General features: G+C 42.9%; 5 protein-coding genes across 6 annotated transcripts; 3 read left to right on the top strand and 2 right to left on the bottom strand.

The window, feature by feature from the left end:
- The first annotated feature begins 441 nt into the window (after positions 1-441).
- Positions 442-2737, top strand: LOC127756053 (zinc finger protein NUTCRACKER-like). The gene is made up of 3 exons (XM_052281571.1): positions 442-754; positions 842-1238; positions 1473-2737. Exons 1-3 carry the CDS (start codon positions 634-636, stop codon positions 2437-2439), a joined length of 1485 nt encoding a protein of 494 aa, XP_052137531.1. The 5' UTR covers positions 442-633; the 3' UTR covers positions 2440-2737.
- Positions 2738-5381: 2644 nt separating this feature from the next.
- LOC127759843 (uncharacterized) lies at positions 5382-8493 on the top strand. The gene is made up of 4 exons (XM_052284063.1): positions 5382-5659; positions 6510-6644; positions 6804-6890; positions 7997-8493. The coding sequence occupies exons 1-4, from the start codon at positions 5531-5533 to the stop codon at positions 8156-8158; spliced, it is 513 nt and encodes a 170-aa protein (XP_052140023.1). The 5' UTR covers positions 5382-5530; the 3' UTR covers positions 8159-8493.
- Positions 8494-9231: 738 nt separating this feature from the next.
- On the top strand, positions 9232-10468 carry LOC127759844 (protein ASYMMETRIC LEAVES 2-like). The gene has a single exon (XM_052284064.1). It carries the CDS (start codon positions 9232-9234, stop codon positions 9979-9981), a length of 750 nt encoding a protein of 249 aa, XP_052140024.1. The 3' UTR covers positions 9982-10468.
- A 106-nt stretch (positions 10469-10574) lies between these two features.
- LOC127759845 (uncharacterized) lies at positions 10575-12803 on the bottom strand. The gene is made up of 8 exons (XM_052284065.1): positions 12612-12803; positions 12426-12517; positions 11992-12058; positions 11838-11868; positions 11592-11732; positions 11141-11166; positions 10987-11060; positions 10575-10909 (listed from the first exon to the last, which is right to left on the bottom strand). Exons 1-8 carry the CDS (start codon positions 12651-12653, stop codon positions 10849-10851), a joined length of 534 nt encoding a protein of 177 aa, XP_052140025.1. The 5' UTR covers positions 12654-12803; the 3' UTR covers positions 10575-10848.
- Positions 12804-14761: 1958 nt separating this feature from the next.
- LOC127755442 (C2 domain-containing protein At1g53590-like) lies at positions 14762-20558 on the bottom strand. 2 transcript variants are annotated; one of them, XM_052281125.1, is made up of 12 exons: positions 20247-20558; positions 19411-19485; positions 19112-19252; positions 18855-18950; positions 18638-18769; positions 17430-17582; positions 17301-17342; positions 17174-17222; positions 16721-16816; positions 16464-16647; positions 16124-16244; positions 14762-15864 (listed from the first exon to the last, which is right to left on the bottom strand). In XM_052281125.1, exons 1-12 carry the CDS (start codon positions 20370-20372, stop codon positions 15055-15057), a joined length of 2025 nt encoding a protein of 674 aa, XP_052137085.1. In that variant the 5' UTR covers positions 20373-20558; the 3' UTR covers positions 14762-15054. The 2 variants fall into 2 exon arrangements, with proteins under 2 accessions (XP_052137085.1, XP_052137093.1); XM_052281133.1 differs by having other exon boundaries at positions 14764-15864; positions 19112-19236; positions 20247-20299.
- Between the last annotated feature and the right edge of the window lie 5226 nt (positions 20559-25784).

Below are 25784 nucleotides of genomic sequence, written 5' to 3' on the forward strand. Positions count from 1 at the left end.
CCCATGCATTGCACTGTTGCAGTGCAGGCTCCAGAGGCAGCAGCTGCAGTAGCTTACCTTTGCAGTGGGAGAGGGAGGAAGGCTGAGATTTGATGAGAAGGGGGGATATGCAGATGCAGGAAGCATCACATTATGGGCTAATCATGCCAAATGCAAAGGCACCAAGCCACAGCTTTTTACCACCCCCTCCTTCCCCCTTTCCCTATCTTTCTCCTCATCATATGTGTCATGATGCATTGCACACCCACACACACTAGCTACACTAGCTAACCCTTGCTATGCTTGCACAAACACCTAAAGACACACCTTTCAACTTTCACCTTTTTACCACTTCAAATATTTTATTCTCACACATACACACACAAACAATCTCTCTCCATCGATCTCACTCTCACTAGCAAAGCTCTATATTTATCCTGCCTTGATGGTTTTGTTGTTGCCACTAGCTAGCAAAGCTTATTTATGCTTGGGGGTAATGACCCATACCTAAGAACAAAAGTTGCCCTTTTGTCTCCAAAGGGAACTAGTCAAGCAGAAGAGGAGATCGATCAGCAACTAGCATAGTTTGATCCCAAGAGAGATCGATCGATTAATTAGCAACAAGCCAACGACAAGCTTAGCAATTTGATAACAATGGCGACTAGTGAAGCCGCAGCCATCTCCAACCCTTTCGCTCCTCTCACCAACCATCAGCAAGAACACCCTCCTCCTCCTCCTCCCGCCAAGAAGAAGCGCAATCTCCCCGGCACACCAGGCAAGTGCACAACACAATTAACCTCAAAATCTTCCTCATTTTGCTGTGTTTGACTCGACTGATCAACGGCGATGTCGGTGGGTGCAGATCCGGAGGCGGAGGTGATCGCGCTGTCGCCGAGGACGCTGATGGCGACGAACAGGTTCGTGTGCGAGATATGCGGGAAGGGGTTCCAGCGAGACCAGAACCTGCAGCTGCACCGGCGAGGGCACAACCTGCCGTGGAAGCTGCGGCAGCGGAGCGGGAAGGAGCCGAGGAAGCGGGTGTACGTGTGCCCGGAGAAGAGCTGCGTCCACCACAACCCGTCGCGCGCGCTCGGCGACCTCACCGGGATCAAGAAGCACTTCTGCCGCAAGCACGGCGAGAAGAAGTGGAAGTGCGACAAGTGCTCCAAGCGCTATGCCGTCCAGTCCGACTGGAAGGCCCACTCCAAGACCTGCGGCACCCGCGAGTATCGCTGCGACTGCGGCACCCTCTTCTCCAGGTACGCCCGCCGCCCCGCCATGGCCACGGCCACGGCCACGGGAGGATCTCGAGCCCCTACTACCGGCGTTACAACTATAAAAGCCCCCACTAAAATTTTAGCATACATTCATTAGAAGAGGGGACTATAGTTTATTAGTTTTATATGGCTTGTTAGCTCCAGGCTTTGATATGATCGTCGACGATGGTGGCGATAGCTTAACGCGATCCATGCATGGTTGGATATTGGATGCAGGAGGGACAGCTTCATCACGCACCGCGCGTTCTGCGACGCGCTGGCGGAGGAGACGGCGAGGCTGAACGCGGCGTCCGGGGCCGCCGCGGCGGCGGCGGCGGCCACGGCCACGTCGCTGTGCGGGCAGAGCTACCTGTTCGCCGGGTCGGGTGGGCCGGGGATGGCGGGCATGCGGCCAAACATGATGATGCCGCCGGCGGCGGCGGCGGCTGGAGGGCAGCTCAGGGCGGGTCAGATGCTCGGTCCGGCGGAGGGGGGCGTCGGTGGGGACCTGTGCGACGGCGGCGTGGCGCGGCACGGCGGGCTGTCGCTGTGGGGTGGCGAGGCGTTGCCGTCCATGGGCCACATTGGCGTCCTGGCCAGCGGTGGCGCGGCGACAGTGCCGCCGCAGCTGTACGTGGATCTCTTCGCGCCGAGCTCCGGCGCGCCGCCGCCGCAGTTCGACGCGGCGCAGCTGAGCTGGCTGTACGGGAACGGCAAGCTCTCGTCGTCGAATGCCAGCGAGCTGACGAGCGCCACTGCGGCGGCGAAGGAGGCGGAGAGCGTGCCGTCCGTGTTCAGCAACCAGCAGCACGCGAAGCCCGCGGCGCCCACCGACATGTCCGCGACGGCTCTGCTGCAGAAGGCCGCGCAGATCGGCGCCGTGACATCCACCGCCGCGATGCCCCTAGTGTCCCCGTTCGAGCCGACCAAGCCCGGCGGCGCCACCGCCTCACCGGCCGACGAGTGCGGCAAGTTCGACGGTGCAGCCCTATTCGCCGGCGCGAGCCATCACAATGCCAACCTCGGCGGCGCAATGAGCGAGCTCACGGCGGCCGCCGGCAACGTGCCTTACGACGTCTTGTCGGCGGTGCGCCACCATGCCGGCCTGAAGGACGCCGGCGGCGTCGGGAGAGAGGAAACTAGGGATTTCTTGGGCGTTGGCGTGCAAGCACTGTGCTCGTCGTCGATACATGGGTGGATTTAAACCTTAATTTGCATGCTAATTCTGTAGCCATGAAGAGATTAGTTAGTGCTAATTTTGAAGCTATGTAAGCAAGTAAGCTACAGTGGAGTGAAGCATGCATGCAAGCTCACAAAAGGGCTCAAGAAGAGCACCCAATTTAATTTACTAAAATTTCATTTCTTGTTTTCACAAACCATGCTCTTGATCGTGCTACTTGAAGTTGATGGAACTTGAGCCATGGTGATAGGGCTGCACTAACTATTCAACGGAGTTGTTTTTTTTTTTGTGCAAATGCTCTATATGGGTTCATGGAAGAAGATATTGAGCAAGAAGAGAAGCAATGGTAACTGGCAAGCAAAAAGGTGGCAAGAGATCTATGCATATTCTCAAGAACCATTAATCAAAGAGTATCTCTCCCCTTTGTTTACTACTAGTACTACTTTGTTCTTAAGAAAAAAAGGCAATTGGGGATGTCACTTTACAACTCTATTATTGCACAAACCAAATTACCTTTTCAATGCAGCTAGCTTGATCCTGTTTTTAACATATGTGCATTTTTATTTCTAGCCTTAGTGCCATATATATAAAGGATGATCTTTGCCCCTAATAATAAACAATTTTTAAGTAGCTGTCTTGCTGTGCTTAGCCAAATGTCAAATGGTCTAAGGTTGAATTAAGCTAAAGGGGAGCTTGCAACATAGCAATGGGGTGCCCAATAACCTACCAACAAGGGGAGGTGGTTATCCAGTTGAGGATGCCACTGGTTTTGGCGCCCTTCCAGAAATTTGCATTTGATTAGTGATGCACATCCACACACATAGGCTAGTGCTTGCTGCTTAACTTAATTGCCTATTTGTCTGTATGCTTAGTGCATTTTAGTTGTAATGGAAGGTGTGCTGATACAGGATCTTCTATGAAGATGTTTCCACTAATTATTTTGTTAAAGACTTCAGGGGCTAGTGTTCATGGAAAGCATGAAAGAGCTTTGCTTGATCTAATTTTCAAAAAAATTAAGTGATCCTTAGTACATGACTGCACATTGTATTGGGTCAAAAAATAGCAAAAGGGTGTAAATATGAAGTGTGGTGGTAGAGTTACATACTTACATATTGGATAATGGATACTATATGCGTAGGTTAGATGACCGCAACAATTTTCGGTGAAAGCTATGGTTCAAATGTTTATATATAGAAGATGATACTATGAATTAAATATATATGAGCAGTGTATTATGACACCTACCAGTATCACAAATTTTCTAAATCTACCCTTGATCGGAGAGGTAACTGTTTACACTTGCAAAAGAAAATGGCTATACGTGAGGGAACTTCTTACAGTTAGTCAGTATCAACTTTGAACTGTTCATAAGCTAGCACTGACTTGCTAGCTATCACTTTTGTTAAAGAGCCAAAAAGCTAATGTATGGAATTGGCTAGGGCATAGCATGTGTAGTTGAGCATGGTTAATTTGAGAAGCTGTTAACAGAAGGTATATGTGGTAAAAATGTCCTTTTTTTTTTACCTAGGTGAGATAGGGTTAAATGTTACGAGAAATCCATGCATTATTGCCTAGTTTTGTCAAGTTATTAATGCCGAAAGCTAACGGTGCATGCCTAAAGCCAATTGAAACACCTTATCACACAAGAAGAACAAAACTACCCGAACAAATATAGTTATTCTTTTTCGATGACTCTAGATTATAGATTATACTGTGTTCTGACTTTTCTGTGCTTAATTTCTTGAAGGATAATTAAGTTCATGCATTTTCGTTAGTCCAAATGACCAACGGGCTGATGCCCATCTAGGAAGTGACGAAATAATTATTACCTACATCAACCATACCAATATTTAGTACTGTTAAATTTTAACGTATTTTGGTGTATCAAATTTTAGTAGAGTTAAACTTTACCAAAATTTGATAGTATTTTTCAGAATTACTAAATCTTGGTAGGTAGTATTGGAAGAAACATATTTAGTTAATTTGTTACATTACCGACTTTGGTAGAGCTGAAAATATCAACCATCTAAATAGACCCTAAATGTTATGGAATACTTTGAGTGATATATCACATATTTATTTTATTTTAAAAAATATACTATCTTGTTCACAAATATAAGAGATTTTATCTATATAGTATAGTTTGGGGCGGAGGTAATAACTATTAGTATGGCATTTCAGAAACGATTTATCCCATAAAAGTGGGAAAAAAATCCCTTCATGTCTTAAACCGGCAAAAGTAACTAAGTAAATCAATAAAATCATTGGAACCACGAAACAAGGTCAATAATTTCCCGTTATTGTTTTATTTTCTTGGTAAATGATAGTTCTTTCATTTCTTTAACTTAGTTCAAACAATTAGAATATTTTTTTAGAAACATAGTACAAACGCAGATGCTCACAACATATGCACAATCACCTCTATAAATGCATACATGCACATCCTATCTATATGAGCACATTCGAAAGACTGGGCCGGCATATCTTGAGATTGATAAAGTTATAACGAGTGTGTCACTGTAAGAATAATCAGCCATAAAGTGAGCCAACATATCTTATCTTAAGATTGACGAAGTCACCACGACTCCACGAGTCGAGGGGTACGTTGTCTATCACTGAAAGAAAAATTAGCCATAAATACGATCATCCGTGTCAAATCTAAAATTTAAATTCGTATAAATTGTTCCACTACAACTAAACTATGCTCACTTCGTTCAAAACAAGAGAAATTAATAATAGAATAGATGGCTCGAATACACCGGATTGTTGATGCCTCAAGAATATGAATATTCGTAACCACTTAATTACCCATTTATCTCCTTCTGATTCGAAAATTTTAATTTATGTATACTTGCTTGACAAGAAAATACGGTTTGAAGAAGTTGAATTTTAAAAAGGGGAAGATGAATTAGTCAAAAGTCAACAAAACTCGAAAAGCCATTCATCACAAAAGGAAGTCCACATTCCCTCCCTTACTCCCGTTCCGTTTCACAGGAACACAACCAATCAGCGTCCCACCCTTGTATTGCTCCCCCCATCGAATCGAATCGAATCCCCTCACGATTCCACCAATCCTCCGCCGCCAGAGGAGGAGGCCAGGGAATCGCCGCCGCCAATGTCGCTGCCGGTGGCGAAGCTGGGGACGCTGGCGCTGCGGACGCTGTCCAAGCCCATCGCCAGCCGCCTCAAGAACCAGGCCGCCGTCCACCCCAAGTTCCGCAACTTCATCATCTGCATCGCGCAGGTCGGGGCCTCCTCCTCCTCCTCCTACTCCCCCTCATCGTGTTGTGTTCTTCGGAGAAAGTAGCGCCTAAGGGAAGGAAATTTTGATAAGGGAAAATGATCGGAGCAGCATCCGTTAGGCTCGTGGGAAGGGGATCTGGTTAGGGCTATTTACTCCCAATATCCATTTCTTGGTAACGAAAAACTTACATACTTAATGAAATGTGTGCCCCTCGGGGGAAAAAGGAAAGAGGAAATGTGGACCCGTGAAAGGGGATTTTGCAGAGTTGACAGAATGTAAAGATAAAGAATTAAAGAGTAGTAGGAGGAAATGTGGCTGTCTTGAATCTTGATGATACTTCAGCACAGTACCATCTGGCGAATGGGTGGAGCAATTTCCAAGAAGCAACTTTAGCTGTTTGATGTTGTGCAAGCATTTTATAGTTTAATTGTAGGTCAGTTGGTCTTGATCATCAGCTGATAGATTCATCAATAAGCGTTTCATCCCATTTGAGGTTGTTTGATTCTGGCTTGTCTGAAATGGCTGGACACTGATCTATGATAGGTTTCTGTCTATGATGTGAGCTGTCTGCCATATATGGAGCTTCATATTTCACATATCTGACTTAGAATGCACATCATATATTCTTTTAATTAGAGAAATAAGGATTGAGGAATACAGGGAGCATGAACCTTGAGGAGATTTATCCTTGTCCTTAGGATTTATGCTTTTGGAAATTTGTACATCTGGCTTTTTCTAAGATAGAGCCCTCTCAAATGTATTTACGTGTTGTGGGCTGTGGCCGTATCCTTTGTGCCCTTATGAGGTCTGACATATAACTAACCGATTGTAACTATAACAATTGTTACAGATTAACCATCGTGTTACTACAAGGATACAAAGGCGCATTTATGGGCATGCAACAGATGTGGAAATCACACCTTTAAATGAGGAGAAAGCTGTACAAGCTGCTACGGATCTCATTGGAGAAGGCTTTATTTTTTCGGTACTTCACTTAACCTACAATGAACCTTGTATGCCAATAGATTTATAGTAGCCACAGGAATATATTTGCTGGGCTGAAGTAACCTTGCTCTGTTATGTGAAAAAATAAAGAAAATAATTGAAATATCAGGAAATGAAACCTGCATCTTTTTGGTTTTAGGTTGCTGTTGCTGCTTTAATTTTTGAGGTGCAAAGAAGTGCAAGGTCAGAGGCTAGGAAGGAGGAAGCTCGTAAACAGGAACTTGAGGTGGTACTTTCTAACGTTGTTCGGTCTAGCATTGACTCATTTCTATATTTTTCTCCTGGAGTTTGAACGAACATAAATATGCTACAACACTTAACAGCCATATATCCCGTATTCACTATTTAATCTTTGCACGTAAGAATGAACATACAAAACTCTAATCTATAAGCCCTTATGCTGTAGCCAGAGTAATTTAAATTTGATGTCCATAGGAAGATGTTATAACTCATGATTGCAGTTTGGGTTCTGAAAATTTGTCATGTAAATACGGAGATAGACATATCTAGTATCATAATGACTAGGCCTGTTCATTCTGGGTTTACTCAATCTGTTTAAGACTGAAAAGTGGAAATCAACGTGCTTAGTGTCATATTTAGCTTAGCTCCCAGAGGACACATCAGAAAAATTACTATGCCCAGTTTTGCACAGTTCATCCAAAATCAGGAATGAACAACCCAAATAACGACACTGAATCTTGTATAAGAAAACAATTAGCAGGTGGCAACCTGATTTAGTTTAATCACCAGGAACTGGTCGTGATCGATGCCTGACGTATCAGTTGATAAGACATGCTTTAGTACTATGCCTCCTGCTGTCTTGCAGTCGTTTTCAGCTGTCGCAGCCACAGCGGCTGCTGCAGTAAGCAGAGTTGAACATGTCCCAAATAATATGGATTTATGTCTAAATTTATGGAATGCACATGCAGAAATGTTTTTAGTGAACTGCTAGGTGTTCTTCAACCACACCTTGAATGCCACCCTTTAGAAACATTTTGAAGTGTGAAATCACCATTTTCCTGGTGAAGCTTTGCATGTGGAATGAGGATACCTATTTACTACTCACTGTTGACCAAAAAATCTCTTATTAACTATTAATTTAAAATCTTAGTTCCTGCCAGAATATTATTAGAATATGTAAAGTATGTCATTCTTGATGTGAAATGTTATAAGAAGTTAATCACCGGTCTGCTTGACAATATATCATTTAAGTTATCTTCATAGTAAAAGTTAGCAATATGCGTAGGTTCAGAGAGATGTTTGTTTTCATTTCCAGGTTCCTTATTGATAATGCCAAAATATAGCTTAACGGTTGTTTTTATTGATCTCAAGGAATTGAAACAACGGGAAGAGAGTTTATCTAAAGATTTGGAGGATCTTAAACTGAGGCTTGCTGAAATTGAGCACCTCGCTAAAGGACGAGGCCTTTCAGGAATCTTGAACTTCAAAGGTGTTCATGGAGCAGAAAGCAGCAAGGCAGCAACACCTGCTTGATCAATCAAATCAACTTGGGTCAGGCGAAACAGGATGATATGTTGTTAAGTTGATGCGCAAAACACCTAAAAATTTCACTGATCTGTTTTGTGATTCTTGTGTGGCAGTTCATTGCCATGCCCATTCTTTTAGTGTATGGATCAAAATATATGCCGGATGATCCATAGACACCCTAAAATAATAGAGGCCAAGGATAGAAAAAGGCACTGTATCATGTAGATTACTTCTGGGTAAGTAACTATAGAACAAGTTCGAAAGAGTAAAAGTGAATGTGATATTGTACTTTGCTAACACATCACGCACATAGCTACGGCTGAACTGAATGCCTCCTTTTACTCTGTCTAGTGATATTTGTTGAGATTGATTGCATATCAGAAGTAAATGATTTCAACAGATTCTATCTGTTGCTAAACTAATCTGTGCCAGGAACCATGGTTCAAAAATAACCAATCGTTATGTTCTGCTGCACAGTTGGAAATGACCTTTCCACTATCTGAAAAAAAGACACTCAGTAAATATAACTGAATGTAAGCACACATGTCCTTTGTGCCGCTGCATTCTGGAATGAAATTTTTTATTCGGAGACAACATACATACCACTTCTTACAATATCACTTGAAGTTGATATAGTACATTTTTCTACTGCATATACATTTTTCTGTCCTACATTACTCGGTTGATACTAGATACTAGTACATTTTTCTACTACATTCCACTTATACATTTACTCATTTGTCCCCAAACTCCTCACATGGTACATGAGCTACTATACATCTTGCATATATTGGGAGTGTCGCTGCATGCAGCTACACAAATGTCAGATAAGAAGTTTCCATGCCCCTATTTATGCGGTGAAATCTTCCTGTGAGCAACCTACAAAACCGTAAACCCTACTTTCAACCTTACCATCTTGTGAGTGTATATATACGTGTACATGCATGTACACGCAATCTCTCTCTCTCCTTGCTGACTCGCATCCTGCCATCGCATGCATATATATGCTAATGCTTCGATCTTGCAGCTGAGTTTGTAGAGATCGTTGTACGTACGTCGGCTTGTCGCCGGCCGTCGACATGACCGGCGGCGGCAGCGGCGGCGCCGGGGCGTGCGCGGTGTGCAAGCACCAGCGGCGCAAGTGCGAGCCCAACTGCGAGCTGGCCGCCTACTTCCCGGCGAACAGGATGAACGACTTCCGCGCGCTGCACCTCGTCTTCGGGGTGGCCAACCTCACCAAGCTCATCAAGGCCAACGCCACCGAGGCGGCGCGCCGCCGCGCCGCCGAGACGCTCACCTGGGAGGCGCGGTGGCGGGAGCGCGACCCCTCCGAGGGGTGCTACCGCGAGGTCTCCTGCCTCCGCCGCGACAACGCCGCCCTGCGCGCCGAGAACGCCGCGCTCCGCTGCCAGGCCGACCAGTGCGCGTGCTGCGCCGGCGCCGCCGGCGTCAGGCACGCCTCGTCGCCGACGACGCTGCAGCACCAGCTGCTGCTGGTCTCGGCGTACAACGGCGCCACCGCCGCCAGGCCTGGCAATGTTGTGCCGCACAACGCCACCGTCGTGCCGGGCGGCTTCGTCGCCGCCGCCGGCGGCGTCCGCGGTGCCAACGGCAATGGAGCCATGTCGTCCGTGCGGCCGCCGCCTCATCACGTGCAAGCTCCGGCGACGCAGACCGTGACCGGCTTCGTCGCGCACGCGCAGGACGACCGATACCGCGCCGTGTCTGTCTGCCCGCCGGCGGCGAACGCCGCCGCCGTGCCGAGGTCCGGCGCAGCTGTGAGAGGTCAGGGTGACTACAGGGACAAGATCAGCGATGCCGCGAGGTAAGCTGAAAGAGCTTCTCTCTTTCTTTTGTTGAGGGTTCAGGGTTTGTACGGGTGGATGTATTGGCTTCGTCTGCGTTGTGTTTTGCAACTGCAGGTGATGCTGGCAGCAAATGGCCAGGAGTGGGTCAAATTAGAATATAATACACCTTCTTGAGTTCTTGTACGTTCATCAGCTTCAGAGATGAGTTTCATGCTAGTAGCAGCGTTGCCAGAAAAGCTCTAGCAATAATATGCTGCAAAAGTACTAATTAAGGTCTAGGAACCAGCTAAAAGCTCAAGCAATAATATGCATGAACATATCCCTTTGATGTATGGTTCTCAGACAAATAATGCTATCATCTCACAGAAGAAATGAATATAATCATTTCGGTTACTCCTTTAAGCTGTTAGTGCTGAACTTGAGTACTCCCTCCGTCCCAAAAAACAAACAAACCTGGCATTAGATGTGACATATTCTGATACAACGAATCTAGACAAAGATATGTTTAAATTCGTAGCACTAGGATATGCCACATCCAGTACTAGGTTGGTTTTTTATGGGATGAAGGAAGTAAACTGCTGGAGTTAAACGACAATGACAAAACACTAAGGCCAACTGAATCAATTTGATATTTGTGTATGAATGACAGATCAGTAATAAAATTCATGTCTTTGAAGACGAAATGAATACTAATATATTTCCCCAGTAATCAATATTTAAGTGGAGAAATGAAAACACGACTTGTAGCACCCATGGCACGAGCTCACTGGAGGGCTTCTTCCTGCTCAAACCTCAAAAACAAACTCAAAATTCTGCATGGCTTGATGTGGGACAGCGATAACCATGTTCAAACCATGTGCAGGGAGGGTAGAAGACCAGTTACAGAGATTAAGAAGTCTCTTTAGGTACTTGTGCTTCATTGCCCCCAACTGAGCCAACATCACCATTGCTAATAAAGATTCACAAAAATGAATAAAATCAGCCATGTCCTTATGAGCATGAGCACGCAAATTTAGGAAAGCTCACCTTGACTGAGCAGGATTTTGCAATGAGGATGAGTCAACTTGCATTGTTACAGGGCCATCGTTCACTAAAGAAACCTGCAAAAGTATTGAATTTACATCTTAAAGGGTAATAGAGCACAAAAAGGCAATTACAGCATATGTTTATTCAGAGGTACCTTCATCATTGCTCCAAAAATGCCATCTGCCAAGACGAGTTAAAAGTATAGACATGTTAGAAATAGCTCATCTGACAATGGCTTACAATAAATAAATTTTGTTCTCTGAGCAAATACTTAATATAAATGTTCATGGTAATATATCAGGGAAAGTGAAAGGAAAAATAATAAAAGAGTTGAACAATTATAATATATTGATAGCAGAAGTTACTATGGTGAAGTACAATACCAGCAATACATCTTAGAATGTGCTTTATAAAATAATCTTGAGTGTAGGAACCATGAGAAACATGGAAAAAAATCACTTAAATCCACAACACACCAACATAGCCATATTTGTGTGGATTACAAAAGAACAAATTGTAATAAGAACAACAATTAGATAACCAGGAACTCAGGACTGCTAGTTACATAGTGCAAAAAGAAATGATAGATATGCATTATATATTACCTTTCACTGCATCAGCTGAGTATGATTTCTGGAACTTCTCGACTAAAGAAGCATAGAATGGCTTTGCTTTAGCAGGTGGCATAGCCACATGAAAATCTGGCTTGTTACCCTTCAGGATTCCATATAAGGTAAATTGACTGACTGAATAGTATATCAGCTTAGTAACGGTGTCAATAACAACGAAGCTACTACAGCTTAAGAATTTTCAAATCTGGGACTAGAAATGCTGTATTATATTACTCCTACCTAATAGAACTTCAAATTTCCGCTGCAAAACCTGCAAGAAGGAAAAAGTTATTTAGGTTCATCTTCAAACCTCAAATGAAGTACAGGAGATATATGTGACATGCTTGAATAGGTTGTTTTTGTCATATTGATACCAAGATGAGTCAGGACTTACACTTTGATCCCATGCCTTTTCAGTCTTCTCATTAGGAAATAGCCTCATGTTCAGAACCTTCCGACAACTGCGTAAGGTCATGTTAGTATGAGAGTGACAATATAACACAAGGATACATCATACATTTACTGAAGATGTGAGCATAAACAAAATTGCAGGAAACGCAAAGATGGAACTTTTGTAATTGAACTAGAACTAAGAAGCTCTTTCCAAACTATACAGTATACACGTTTCCAGATCAAACATGGCAACAAGTACTAGTATCATTGATTTATCAACAACCATCATTTCTTCTCCCATTCTACATTACGAATTCATGATATCTCCCTCCACTAAAGAAGCTAAGTAGCTAATAAACACATAAAAAATAACAGATTCCAGATTCAGTGAGATGCGAGAACGAAATAGTAAGAGCAGGTAAGCTGGGCACACACATGTAGTCAGCGTCGGCGTCGGTGTCGGCCTCGTGGACGCCGACAAGGACGAGGAGGCCGGGGCCAATCGCCGACACCACCCGCCCCTCCACCTGCAACCAAAAAACCCACGGGAACCAACCAATCAGGAATCAGCCGCTCGCCTCCTCCTCCTAGCTAGCGAGTGGGAGAGGGGAACCCGCTCACCTCGACGCTTGCCGAGAGGACACGCTGCACCACGGCCCTCATCTCCCTCTTCCTTCTCGCCTCCGCCGCAGCCGGATCTCCGGGCTTCGCGTGCGGCGCCGGGCGAGTCGCCGGAGACACCCTTGGGCGGCGGAGGAGCACGGAGCCGGTGAGAGAGACGGATGGCACGATGGGCCGAGGAAAGTGGCCACGGTTCTAGTGGGCCAATATGGGCCGGGCTTTACCAGAACTGGTTGAATTTTCTCTTGGTTTACTGACTAGAAACCTGAAATTGTTCAAAACCTGACAGAATATATAACAGCAAGCTAATCATATGATTAACTAGCTGGGTGACCCGCGCAATTACGTGGCTAGCACCTATATAAAATTATATATTTTTAATATGATTTTACTTTAAATTTGTTAAATAGTTATCTCGTTGTCTTAAGATTTTTAAAGACTAAACCTTATTATCCTCGTGTTTTTAATTTTTTTTTTAGTTTTTAAAAGTCACAACAGTTGCTACCCCTTACTTCTGTCACATTATTCTTTATTTGCTTGCTCGATCTACCACTGTTTTCTATTTATTCTTCTTGGAATCTTTAAAAATTAGATCTAAAAACTTATAGGTTTTAGAGTTTATTGTTCTGTTGGGTATCTTTCTTATAATTTCTAGAAGTCCTGTCAAACACTGCCATTATATTCATCCATGACCATCCACTGCATCTTCTCTTTTATTGCCATCGCTATTTTAAAAATCGAACATGATTATCACTTAGGTTTATTTTTTTTACTTTCTAGAAGTTCCGCCAAAACATCAGCGACTTTGTCACTGTACTCCTCTACGGCTCACCCGCTGCCGCCCTTCTTTATTGTCATTATGATTTCAAAATCAAACGGATTATCATTGGGGTTTTTTTTTACTTTTTAGAAGCCCGAACCTTTAAAAATTGGAGTTTATTGTCTTATTGGGTTTCATTTTTTTTATAATTTTTAGAAATCCCGTCAAACGCTACCACTGTACTCCTCTATGACCCATCCGCCGCATGCTCTTTATTGTCATTAGGATTGTAAAAGTCGAACATAACTGTCGATGGAATTCATTTTTTTTACTTTCCAGAAGACCCACCAACCATCGTCGACTTTGCCATTGTACTCCTATACGACCCGCCCGTTGCCTCTCATTTTTATTATTATTGAGATTTTAGAAATCAAATATGATTATCATTAGGTTAATTTTTTTACTTTCTAGAACTCCTGCCACCCGCCTTGACCGATTGCTTCACGACCTGCCCGTTGTACTTCTTTTTAGTCGTCATTAGAATTGTATTTGTTGTTTTATTAATAGTTTTTAGATGTCCCATCAACTGCCACCACTCTGCTCCTCTGTAGGCATGTTACTTAATTAATCCCGTCCTATGTTTTAGATGGTTTTTTATTTTAGTAATCTTTATTTTTATCACCAATTTTAGTTATTTATAAATTGTATTCCTAGATGATATCTTATTTTTCTTTTTCTAATTTCAGAATGTATTTTATTTTTCGTATTGTGTTCTTTTGATATTTTTATTTTTTATTTTCAATTTCAGTTGTTTTAAAATTGTATTCCTACTTTAACTCTCTTTTTAATTTGCCTAATTTCAGATTATATTTTATTTTTTATTACAAATTTTAGTTAATCTACTATTGGGTTCTTATATTTACTCTTATTTCAATATTTCTTATATTTAATTCCGGATTTTAGTTAATTTTAAATTATATTCCTACTTGAACTCTTCTTTCTTTTCTTTTTTCTAATTTCGATTTTTTTTATTTTTTATTCCGAATTTTAATTAATCTCGTATTGTATTCTTATATAGACTATTCTTTTAATATTCCTTATTTCTAATTCCGAATTTCAGTTATTTTTAAATTGTATTCCTACTTGGACTCTTTTTTTTTTTGCTAATTCAGATTTTATTTTATTTTTATTCCGAATTTTAATTAATCTCGTATTGGGTTCCTATATGGATTCTTCTTTCAATATTCCTTATTTTAAATTGTATTTCTACTTGGACTCTCCTTTTTCTTTTTTTTTCTTTTTCTCCGATTAATGTGGGAATTTCTAGCCCCCACAGCGAACGTGGTGCTTCTTTTCAAAGCTGTTTTAATAATATAATAGATAGATAGATAGATGTTTCACTGCTTTGCCAATATTTCATCCGAAAAATTATCTTTGCCACCAAAAACATGAGAAAATGGTACCCTCAAACCTCTCGTGTAGTCATGTTTACATACTTACAAGTTATTACAGTATGAACTTTGATTTACATGGACGTGTATAAACCTGAGCAGGTAACTTTACAACATGATCATGTTTTGTTGTATTTTACAAGTAACACAATCTCTAAAGTAATTTTGTTCTACAAGCACAACAAAGCAAACCTACAACTACCAGCAACAACAGCAGCGGCTGATCTTGTAATCATTGTGAAGTCTGAGCACTAGTTTGCGTTTCAGCTGCTTCTCCTGAAGCACCATCTCCATTGCCATTTTCAGTTGTCGGATGACCATCAATAGGTTTACCCTCAACTGGAACAGGCCCTTGTTTCACCAACTCAGATGCTTGAGCTTCAGTCTGCTCTGGGATATCAGACAGCTTGTCCTCTGGTTTCTTCCTGGAAATCTTTCTACTCAGTATGCTTGTCAGTGATCTACCTGGCTCACCTGCGTTTTTCTCCATCACCTTTGCTACATCTTCTGTCAAGTTCTCTGCATCTCCCACACTCCTTGTCGGTTTCGCATCTTCATCGACTACTATCTTTATCGATGTCCGTTTTTCACCGGCCTCCTTAAGGTTTGGACGTGGAGTTTGTGGGATCTTCAGATCAAGCTCTGTTGCACTCTGAGGCCCTGGCGTTGTAGGAATACCGGGATCAATATCATGGAAACTTCCCTTCTTCAAGCTCTTCCGGAAAAAGGAGCCAAAAAAACCCCCTTGTCCACTGCTTTTTGGGGTAGGCGCATCCTTTGATTTGTCAACTTCTTTGTAAATCTCCGTGTCAGGATTACGTGCTCGCCCTTTCCGTGATTCCCATGTCTTGGGAACTCCAGTGCCAGGGCGATGCACATATAATCCTCCAGGTTGTTCTTGCCCATCAATGTTAATGTGCTCCACTTCATCTACTAAGACTTGCTTTTCATCAGGCAGTTCATCAGCATTAAACTTGTTGACGGATGTTGATATTGGTAGTTCAGCATCAACTTTCCTTGATGATTCTTCCAACCCCTTCTCCTGAAAATACAATTGTGAATGAGTTTATGTAGGGGCGAACTTCAACAGTTTAAATACGTACTTGCAGTTTCCTTTTAAAAGCTTTCAATGCATAATGTATAGTTTAGCTCAACAGTTGTTTTACTAGATAATATTCTGATGAAGAGGATGTGTCTAGTGCTATCAATCATTTTGCTGCAACTTCCCTACCTTCATGAAATGACTACTTACATGTTCCAAAAATATACAGAAAAAAAAAATTAAAAATGTTATCACCAACCTCTGATATATCTTCAACTGTTATTGCCAAGTGAATCCTTCCTTTCTTGACATTCTTGAGTGATATCCATTTGTCATGTCTCTGACCACCCCTCAGCTCATGGATATCTATAGTACATGTTCTGTAAACAAAATGAAGTGTAATGTACTTTCACTTTTTTTCTAGTATAAAATACCAAATAGGTCAATTCAATATGAAACATCAGAAAGGCTAACTCTGAGGCTGAGATAAAATAAGTGCCAAGTTGCCATCTTTTATAAAGTTAAACTGAATACAGCAATGAGTTGATGCCAAATATAGCTGACCATTTAGCAACACGAGTTCAGTAAACAGGACATACCCAAGCGAGTCATCAAACATGTGGTCCTTATCACACACTTCCATGGCAAGTTCATTTAATGACTCCCATGATGTAATGGGTATTTTGAATTCTTCAAACCACTTAGGGGATAGTGTTTTCTTCTGTATCTGAGTTTGGAATTTAAAAGGACCAAGACGACCTTTCACATAAGGGTCGGAGAGCCCTATATAATGGAATGTAAGGTGAATCAAAATCAAACAACGGGCAACACGAACATTAATGCAGGTAATTCTCACCATTCATATCAGATGGTTTCATGTCGGTTCCTTCTAAAATCTCAAGTTTCACATATGCAACAGGAGGTCTCTCCTCAATGCTGAACCAGTCATTGTCTGCAGAATGTGAAGAAGTTAATGCAAAGTAAACAGCAATAATGGTTATCATATTTTTTCTTGAAACAAGACTGGAAGTCTGTCATCAGAGAAAGTTAGAAAGAGAAATACTCTTTTTCTAAAAAAAGGTAGGTTAAAAAACACAAGGCAATAACAGGGTTTGAAGGGGCGTATCCTATTAGCATTTGCTAGAACACTTGGCTAAAGCAAGTGGCCTAAAGAGGCCAATTCATATGATAATAGACTAACCCTACAATTGTTGGAAGCTAACACAAAATATAGGAGGATTGAAAGGAAAACAACAGGAATGAAAGGATGATTCCTTAAACACAAGCAGAAAGCAAAGCTTCCTCCTACCTGAGGGAGTCGATACAAATTTTTCCACATCGATAACAAGCATATTGGGCTGGAAGAAGAAAAGTTGCATCAGCAAGGAAAAAATATACAATGAACAGCCTTCAGCCAAGGTTCATAAAAATCTAACCTCAACTAATGTCTGCCCAAATGCAGTATCCATCAACTTATCCTGGAAAAATTCCAAGGGGCCAAGTGATCAGTAAAAAACAAATTCACTAACATTGGAGAAACGAAAATTATGGTACAGGAGAATCACCAGCCATCCTGAAATTCCTGGAAACTCAGTGACATCAAGCCCATGACCAATGAGTGGCTTTACAGTCATCTGAAAATAAGGAGGCTCCACAAAACATAGTCTTACACGGCCAAGAAATGGCCAACTCCGGACAAACTTCACACCGACTAGAATCTGCATGATGAACATATGCATGTTCTGAGTACAATGTAAGGGAAGAAACTGCTTAATGAACGAATATATGCAGAAACTCTATAACTTTTTATCCTGATTTCCTGGGGAGGGTTTTTTACAATAATATTTTGTTAAACAAACAGTTCAGTGCCTCTCTTACATTTTTAGATAATGATCTCCCTTGACTATTTTACTTTCTTAAAAATGAGAAGAATATGTATCTCCTTTCTTGACAATGAAGTCCCCATTCCCTTTGTTAGCATCACAATCAGGTTATAGCACTCAGAACAGAGTAGCTGCAAACAACCTACACAAGCAACAATGGTGCTTGCCTAGAATTTCTTTGCCTCCATTAAGATAACGAAGGATTTTTTTTCTGTTCCTTTCGCTGGGTCAACAATGTCCTTATCTGTTTTTTTCAAGCAAGGTTAGTAGAGAGCATTGACCATTTTTTAGCAAGAGGTTAATAAAAAAATTATGTCATCAATTTTTTTTTTGGGAGAATTATGTTACTCATGTAGTTTTGAGTTAACATGTTCATTTGAGTATAATGAACACGAAAGATCAAGAGACTTCTGCAATATGTGTATCTTGTTAATCTGTATAGTTTGTTCACATACTATTTGGATATCAGAGGCAACATCATCATAACATAAATTTCAATCCACTTAGGATGAAAGGAGCTTTCTTATGTTAGAGGGAAATACACCATACTTGTCTCAGCACCAAATATCTGTCTGCTTTCGTTAGAACCACAAACAAATAGCTTGGATGATTTCAAGATCAAAATAGACTGAAAAAAAACCTGAAAAAGTTAAGTGTGCCTAATGAAGCAGACTGTAAAAGATACAAATAAATCTAGTGATTGGACTTAGTGTAGTATCTCCGAAATCAAACTTACCATTAGATATAAACAACACAGAACTTGAAAATCCATGTGCTGTAACGGCTTTAAAAGTTGATTATTTCTAATAGTATGTTAAGTTGATCTTGTTAGTGACAGAATAATGAAGCTAAGTAGATAAATTGCATCCCCTTAAAAACGTAGAACTTGCCTTTCCCTCAACATGCATGCTAGTCAGATGCATGTTTGCAGTCATTCCAAGTCCGACACTCTTATGCAGCTGCATAGAAAGTACAGCACTCATATCTTCAGCAGATAGAAAATTCATCCCTATCTCCAGAACCTGGCCATCAGATGGCACAAAAATCATTACAATTTTTACCATGGACGAAAAAGAAATACTCAAATCAGAAGACATTAGTACCCACCAAATGGTCATCATCTGATGTCTCAGGTAAAACTCTCATTGAAGTAAACAGTGGTGAATTCCTGCCCATATAAAGCTCCTGAACTCCTGCTTTACTCTGCGAGATAACTACAACAGTTGAGCTATTGAGGGCAATGCCTACTTAAAGAAATAAAAATAAATTTATAGAACTTCATGGCAAAACTAGAACTTCAAGGTACAATTCATATAGTGGAATCTCATCAATTGCAAAAGCAAGAGGCAAGAAGGAAACCGTACAACTGTCCAAGGTTTGAACTTATCCAAGAACCATGGTATGATGGGTCGTAGAAGTTGTGAGACGATCTTCTCCATACAGATAGGCCACATCTTTTTTATTGCATAATTTAACCAGCGTACTGATTCTGCATCAGATAGCAGCTGATACATAAAACAAAATGAGCTAAATCTACTCAAGCGTTCTCAGACGTCTCAGTAGAAATAGAAAAGTAGCAAAAGAATGTGGGAGCCTAGTTAACCAGGTTCATCCTTGCAAAATATAAAGAAGAACAAATCATAGATCATAGAAAGGAGCATACTCTTCGTTGGTAGGCAGATTTCATTTCTTCATGTTGTATTCTCTTCCGCAATTTCATTGCACAGCGAGCATTTACCTACAATGAAAAGGTAACACAATATTTACTTTAGTTCTGGAACGAAAGAGTAACATATTTTTGTTTCATTTCGATTATCTGATGTGTAAGACATGCCGATTCATCTATATTGGAAGTATGAAACTATGAATTCCACTCTATCTCTTTTATTTAAAAGAGAAATAAATTCTATTCCATAACATAAACTTTAGTACATATCCAATTGTGACCAAATAATTCCATAAAAAAGGGCCAAAATACAAAAATTATGGAATACATAAGATTAATAGGGCAGTATTGATGTCCCTACCATTGTACCAGCTGATATACACATATGGATAGAGAACTATCAATTAGCACCATGTCCCAGTGGTAATCAACCAACCATAGTCCATAGCACACAAGCAACCATAATTAGCATGTTCAACCATTCCAAAGCATGTCGATATACATCATTTTCTCCCATACACACTAAGAATTATACACTCAAGTTTAAAGAAAGCGCAACCGGAATCAGATATTAAATCAGTCGCATCGCAGAAAGGAAAGAAATTTGCAACCGGAATCAGATACAAAATCAGTCGCATCGCAGAAAGGAAAGGAAAGGAAATTTTCTGATAGAAACAAAAGGCAAAAAAAAAAACCTCCCAGAGAGCGATGCATCCATCACAACTGTCACCTAAGCATATGCCGTAAAGGAGCTCAAAAAAGACAAAAAAAAAAAAAGTCGCATCAACTTATCAGCGAGAGGCGCGGGCGGCAGCGGCAGAAGAGCACCGTACCATGTAGAGGTAGAGGAAGGCGAGGAGGAAGAGGACGGAGTGGCGGAAGCCGAGGGAGCCCGCGGCCCACAGCGCGGCCAGCACGATGCCGATGTGGTACACGATGGGCAGCTCGCCGGCGTCCATCTCCCCTCCCCAGCCGACGGCTGCTCCGCCGCGGAAGCGGAACCCCCGCGCTCCGGGCCGGCCGGCGAGCCGGCGATCTCTTTTGCCGCGAAGAGCGAGTCGGAAGTGGCGGGCGCGAATCTGGGTGGAAACGGTGGCGCACGCGCGGACAAGGCGACGAGCCGACGAGAGTGAGGCGTGGTCTGGTCCGGAAAAGTTATTTTGGGAAATGGTAGGGGCCTAAGTGAGAAACTGTTGCCAGAAAGGCACCCAACGTCGACCAACAGAAAAAGGTGCTCGCGCACGCGCACCCAACTCAACTCCGGCTCGGTCAGGTTCATGTCATCATGTGCCAATGGGCACAACCTTTTTCGTGACTGTTTGTTGTCTAACACTATCAAAGTTTTGGTAATATGAAAAAAATAAATTGCTAAATTTTGGTAATGTAGGGTAGGGGTATATTTTGGTGGTAGTCAGGCTGTGTTCGTTAGAGAGGGGTGCGAACCTATCATCTATGCACGGAAAACAGAGCAGTCTATTAGAGCGTAATTAATTGATTATTAGCTATTTTTTAAAAAAAATAGATTAATTTAATTTTTTAAGCAATTTTTGTATAGAAACTTTTTTAAAAAAACATATCGTTTAGCATTTTGAAAAATGTGAACACGGAACACTGCCTTAAGAGTGGAAACTTAGAGGGAAGGAAACTGTGTCAGGGTAGAAATAGTTATTATTATACATGTTCTGTTTGTTGCTTTATCAATTTTAAGTACGGTTGAGTCGATAACAAACCAAATAAATAAAAAGCTTTTATTTATGGTTGGTTTTACATCATATTAGAAGGCTAATATTACTAGTCCTATCTAACATAAAAAAAATAGTTTTTCTAACTCCATTATTACGTATACACAATCTTTACACGGCCAGTGGTCTGTAAGTGTAGTGGACTGAAAATTTGATGAGGCGTGAAGGACCAAAATGTTTATAAGATCTATATCAAGTTAGAAACAAACAAGAAAAGCATATTAATTGAATTCCACACCATGATATCAGTCAGATACTAACCCTACACACCATGACATCAGTGAAATACTAACCTGCACGGTTTTCCCCGGTATGTCAAAAGTAAATCAACTAAAATACTCTACAGTCGTGAAGTAGTGACTAGTTTTGTCGACTAACACTCTGCAACTTGACCCCTCCACAAATATCAGATCATCTCTTGACTTATATTTATAATTATTCATATTATTTATTAATAACTAAAATATAAAATATACTTCTATATACTAGTAATGTCCTTAGCTATTTAATTAAAAATAAATACTGTAAAATAAACTACAATAGAAAACTATATAATCAACCTCAAACCAGCCACACATCAACACCTAACATCAGCTTGTAATACTAGTACTAACTTTGTACTAAATAAATAACCAGAGACGCGGACTTGTTTATCTTGCCGACACGGATATTCCCGGGCGATGGCTTCACCTCACCTGCCAGCTCACGTCGTCCTCACGTGCCGACGCTAATCTCAAACCCCGTGCCCACCGTGCGATCTGGAGCACGTTAATTGGTGCTTTGGTGACCATGCCATATCTTAACCGCAAGAAACCTATCTTAAGGCTTAAGCTAAACAAGTGTCCACTCCACAGTACGTAATTATTTCTCCTTAGCTCATCATCAAGCACAACAATTATTGTCGACGATATAATCCCATTTGGATATTGGGAATTTGGGATTACCCGGGACCAGAGACGATGCCGTGGGTCCACCGTCCACGTACGATTGTTGCTGTAGTTAATTAGGCTGGAGATATTGTCAGGATTCAGAAAGCGATGGCCCGTGGAATTCGTGCATATATGGAGTACGTGCCATGTTGAGCCAGCCAGCAGCGTGCAGGGTCCCCTGGTCCGGTCGTTCTCTTGTGAGTGAGTAGTGATGGTGCACCAGAGAGCATTCTATCTGTGACATCTGGCGTTAATTCTACTGTGTGATTGAGCAGATTAAAAGGGAATAAGCTAAACGATATACCTATCTCTATCTCTATCTCTACTATTATAAAAATTAAAAATGTTTTTAACGGTACTTTGGTACGTCATCCGTTGATGAGTTGGTTTTTAATTTCGTTAGCTTTTAAAAATACAGATCTGTATTTCCGTATTTGAGTCAAGTTTTAAGTTTGTTCGCTTTCGGAAATACATGAGCAGTCGTATAAGAAATCTCTTTAAAAAAACTTATATGTTAACTTAAGATGATCGGACTCCTAATTGTAGCTTATGATTTTCTAGAAAAAAAATAATATATCCAAGCGAATTCTCACGGTGAATTTCACTTTAACTAAACCGTATAACAATAATAAAATTAAAATAGCCTTCACCCGTTGCAACGCACGTGCATTTCTTCTAGTAGATAAAAAAATAATTTATAAGTAAAATGTTTATATACGTGTTTATAACGATTTAAAAGCAAATGAAGAAAATAAACTACGTACAATGAAATAGCTTTAAAATCAACTCCAAATTTAAAATCAACTTCAAACCTAATGTTTAAAATTTAATTTTTGGCTTGTGGTAACGGGCTATCTGAGAATCCAATCCTAATGAGACGATCATACGAGACACCGTGCTTAAATTTTCTTCCAAGAGCCAGATTCTTCGAAATGTCCGAGTGGTCGGCGCCCAGATCTCTCTCCTTCTTTATTTATCCTGATAAGCTAGTGATTACTGATTAGGGTACGTGAAGACAGTACCGGCCTCATCTTTTCACTTATTATTATTATTATTATTATTATTATTATTATTATTAGGAAAAAGTACGAATTACCCCTCGAACTATCGCGGTCGTCCGAATTACCCCCTGAACCACAAAACCAGGCATTTTTCACCCCCGACTATACAAACCGGACGAATTACCCCCGAAAACACTTCGTATCGAGCGTCCGATACGAGACAAACTCCGGACGGTCGATGGGGCCCACCTTTCCCCCATCATCAGCCGGCGCCGGTGCCGCCACCGCCGCCGCAGACGGCGGGGCTGCCGTCACGGATGGCCGGATTCTGGTGCCACCGGCGACGTTCATCAGCGGCGTCGTGTGGCAAACGCGGTGGCCGTGTTTCGAGTGGCACTGGCAATGGAGGCGTCGGGCGGCATCGAACGGCGACGACCGCGCGCCGCTGTTCTTCAGCTTCTCCCCGACGACGGATGGAAGAGGAAGCGTGGGGTGGTGCTCGTCGCCGGCGAGGACTACCATGCGCTCGAGCGGTGGTCGGTGCAGCAGTTCCGACGGCGGGATGCGGTGAGCGCCGGCAACCACATTGGCGGCAATGGGGCAGCACGACGGAAATGCTTGAGACGCCATCACCTGAGAGGGTTCTGAGCTCGGCGACGAAGGTGAGGAGGCTGCACACTACATGTTTTTTGTTGCACATAGTGTGTTCATGATGTTACAATCCGTTTTTTTTGGATGTTTCTTAAATCGGTAGTGGATGTTGCATTTGGTTTCTTCGGATGTTGCATATATTGGTTTTTTTTGTTGCAGACAACGTTATCGAGTGTTGCATTCGATTGAAACATCTTCGATAAAGCGGTGAAACACGGTGAAACATTCAGTGAAAGATGAAACATCAAGAAACAATTTTTGTTAAAACATTTTTTTTCGAGCGGTGAAACATTGCAACATTCATTCAACATAATGTGAAACATCGTCTGGAGATTTTATGTTGAAATATTTTTTTTCGAGCGATGGAACATTGCAACATTCATTCAACATACAGTGGAACATCGTCCGGAGATTTGCAAATCTCCAGACGTCTGATGCGTAGCTTTCTCCAATTACCCCCCTCGACCCAATCCGCAGTGGTTTTGGTCCATGTGGCATACGCGTGGCAGTCCAGTCAGCATTCTATAAAAAAAAATTGTGGGACCCACCTGTCATACGGTCTTCTCTTCAAAATCTCTCTCTCTCTCTCTCTCTGCGATGCAGGGCGACGGGGCAAGCAGGAACGGCGGGCGCGGGCGGTGGCGGGCGCGGTTGGCGGCGAGCAGCGGTGCGCGGGGGCGAAAGGGCGGCGCGGGTGCGCGGGGGCGGACGGGCGGCGGCGGTGCGCGGGGGCGGACGGTCGGTGGGCGGCGGTGGCGGAGGTGGGGGCTGAGGGCGGCGGCGCGGAGGCGGCGGCTGAGGGCGGTGGAGGTGCCGCCGGTGGTGGTGTTGCCGCCACGTCGCCGCTCGGCCTAGACGACGCCATCAACGCCGCTATGACCAACGGTGACGACGATCCCCGGGCGGCGGAGCGGCGGTACGCCGGATGAGCGAGGTGGACCGGGAGGAGCTCCGGTGCGTGCGCCGCGCGTTCGCCAACCTCGACCGTGCCTGCAGGAGCACCTGCAGGGTGCCGCCTGGGAGGCCTGCGCGCCGCATCCGGTTCTGCTTGGTGGGGGGAAAACTCGTGCGGGAGGGCGAGGAGTCGAGGAAGAGGGGAAGGGGAAGCACGAGGGGGTCCCCGCGGCGAACGGCGGCGTGGGGGAATCGCCGTCGTCGAAGGTCGCCGCCGCCGCCGGGTCGTCGGAGGAGGATGAGCTGTGCTCGGTGTTTTGTTCTGCTCGCTGCGCTTCTAATTGAGCAATCCTCTTCAATCTCTGGGAGGCGGCGCGGGTGCGCGGGGGCGGCGACGGCGTCGTCTAGGCCGAGCGGCGACGCGGCGGCAACACCACCACCGGCGGCACGTCCGCCGCCCTCAGCCGCCGCCCCCACCGCCCTCAGCCGCCGCCTCCGCGCCGCCGCCCTCAGCCCCCACCTCCGCCACCGCCGCCCACCGACCGTCAGCCCCCGCGCACCCGCGCCGCTCGTCCGCCCCCGCACACCGCCGCTCGCCACCACCCGCGCCCGCCGTTCCTGCTCGCCCCGTAGCCCTGCATCGCCCCGAGAGAGAGAGAGATTGAAGAGAACCTTATGACAGGTGGGTCCCACAATTTTTTTTATATAGAATGCTGACTGGACTGCCACGTGTACGCCACGTAGACTAAAACCACCGCGGATTGGATCGAGGGGGGTAATTCGTCCGGTTTGTATAGTCAGAGGTGAAGAATGTCCAGTTTTGTGGTTCAGGGGGTAATTCAGATGACCGCGATAGTTCGGGGGGTAATTCGTACTTTTTCCTTATTATTATTATGTTTCCTCCGTCCTAAAGAAAAAATTAACGGATTTAACCCAATCCCCTTCCAGTACAATCAATATGAACTAGAATAGATCTAGTTTTTTTTTACGGATGGAGTACTTATTAGTAAAAATTTGAATTTTGAACCTTAAATATGAATTTAAGCTAATTTTAGGATTTTTTTTACCGAAGTTTATTTTTCAGCCTTTGATTTTAGATTGATAAGAACATGTATATGAAAGTTTTGTTCAGAAATTTTCTTTTCATTTATAAA

This window comes from Oryza glaberrima, chromosome 1, assembly GCF_000147395.1.
Source record: "Oryza glaberrima chromosome 1, OglaRS2, whole genome shotgun sequence".
Classification (NCBI taxonomy): domain Eukaryota; kingdom Viridiplantae; phylum Streptophyta; class Magnoliopsida; order Poales; family Poaceae; genus Oryza; species Oryza glaberrima.

What these genes read in the sequence shown, in the direction of transcription:
- LOC127756053 (XM_052281571.1), top strand. Translation starts at nt 634, where the DNA reads ATGGCGACTAGTGAAGCCGCAGCCATCTCCAACCCTTTCGCTCCTCTC. An exon ending in CAATCTCCCCGGCACACCAG is followed by an intron (nt 755 to 841) that starts GCAAGTGCACAA and finishes CGGTGGGTGCAG; the next exon opens with ATCCGGAGGCGGAGGTGATC. An exon ending in TGCGGCACCCTCTTCTCCAG is followed by an intron (nt 1,239 to 1,472) that starts GTACGCCCGCCG and finishes TATTGGATGCAG; the next exon opens with GAGGGACAGCTTCATCACGC.
- LOC127759843 (XM_052284063.1), top strand. Translation starts at nt 5,531, where the DNA reads ATGTCGCTGCCGGTGGCGAAGCTGGGGACGCTGGCGCTGCGGACGCTG. An exon ending in TCATCATCTGCATCGCGCAG is followed by an intron (nt 5,660 to 6,509) that starts GTCGGGGCCTCC and finishes CAATTGTTACAG; the next exon opens with ATTAACCATCGTGTTACTAC. An exon ending in GAGAAGGCTTTATTTTTTCG is followed by an intron (nt 6,645 to 6,803) that starts GTACTTCACTTA and finishes TTTTGGTTTTAG; the next exon opens with GTTGCTGTTGCTGCTTTAAT.
- LOC127759844 (XM_052284064.1), top strand. Translation starts at nt 9,232, where the DNA reads ATGACCGGCGGCGGCAGCGGCGGCGCCGGGGCGTGCGCGGTGTGCAAG.
- LOC127759845 (XM_052284065.1), bottom strand. Translation starts at nt 12,653, where the DNA reads ATGAGGGCCGTGGTGCAGCGTGTCCTCTCGGCAAGCGTCGAG. An exon ending in AAAAGGCATGGGATCAAAGT is followed by an intron (nt 11,869 to 11,991) that starts GTAAGTCCTGAC and finishes TCCTTCTTGCAG; the next exon opens with GTTTTGCAGCGGAAATTTGA. An exon ending in TTTTTGGAGCAATGATGAAG is followed by an intron (nt 11,061 to 11,140) that starts GTACCTCTGAAT and finishes ATACTTTTGCAG; the next exon opens with GTTTCTTTAGTGAACGATGG.
- LOC127755442 (XM_052281125.1), bottom strand. Translation starts at nt 20,372, where the DNA reads ATGGACGCCGGCGAGCTGCCCATCGTGTACCACATCGGCATCGTGCTG. An exon ending in GCATGCATGTTGAGGGAAAG is followed by an intron (nt 17,583 to 18,637) that starts GCAAGTTCTACG and finishes TTCATCATGCAG; the next exon opens with ATTCTAGTCGGTGTGAAGTT. An exon ending in TTGGGCAGACATTAGTTGAG is followed by an intron (nt 17,223 to 17,300) that starts GTTAGATTTTTA and finishes TTCTTCTTCCAG; the next exon opens with CCCAATATGCTTGTTATCGA.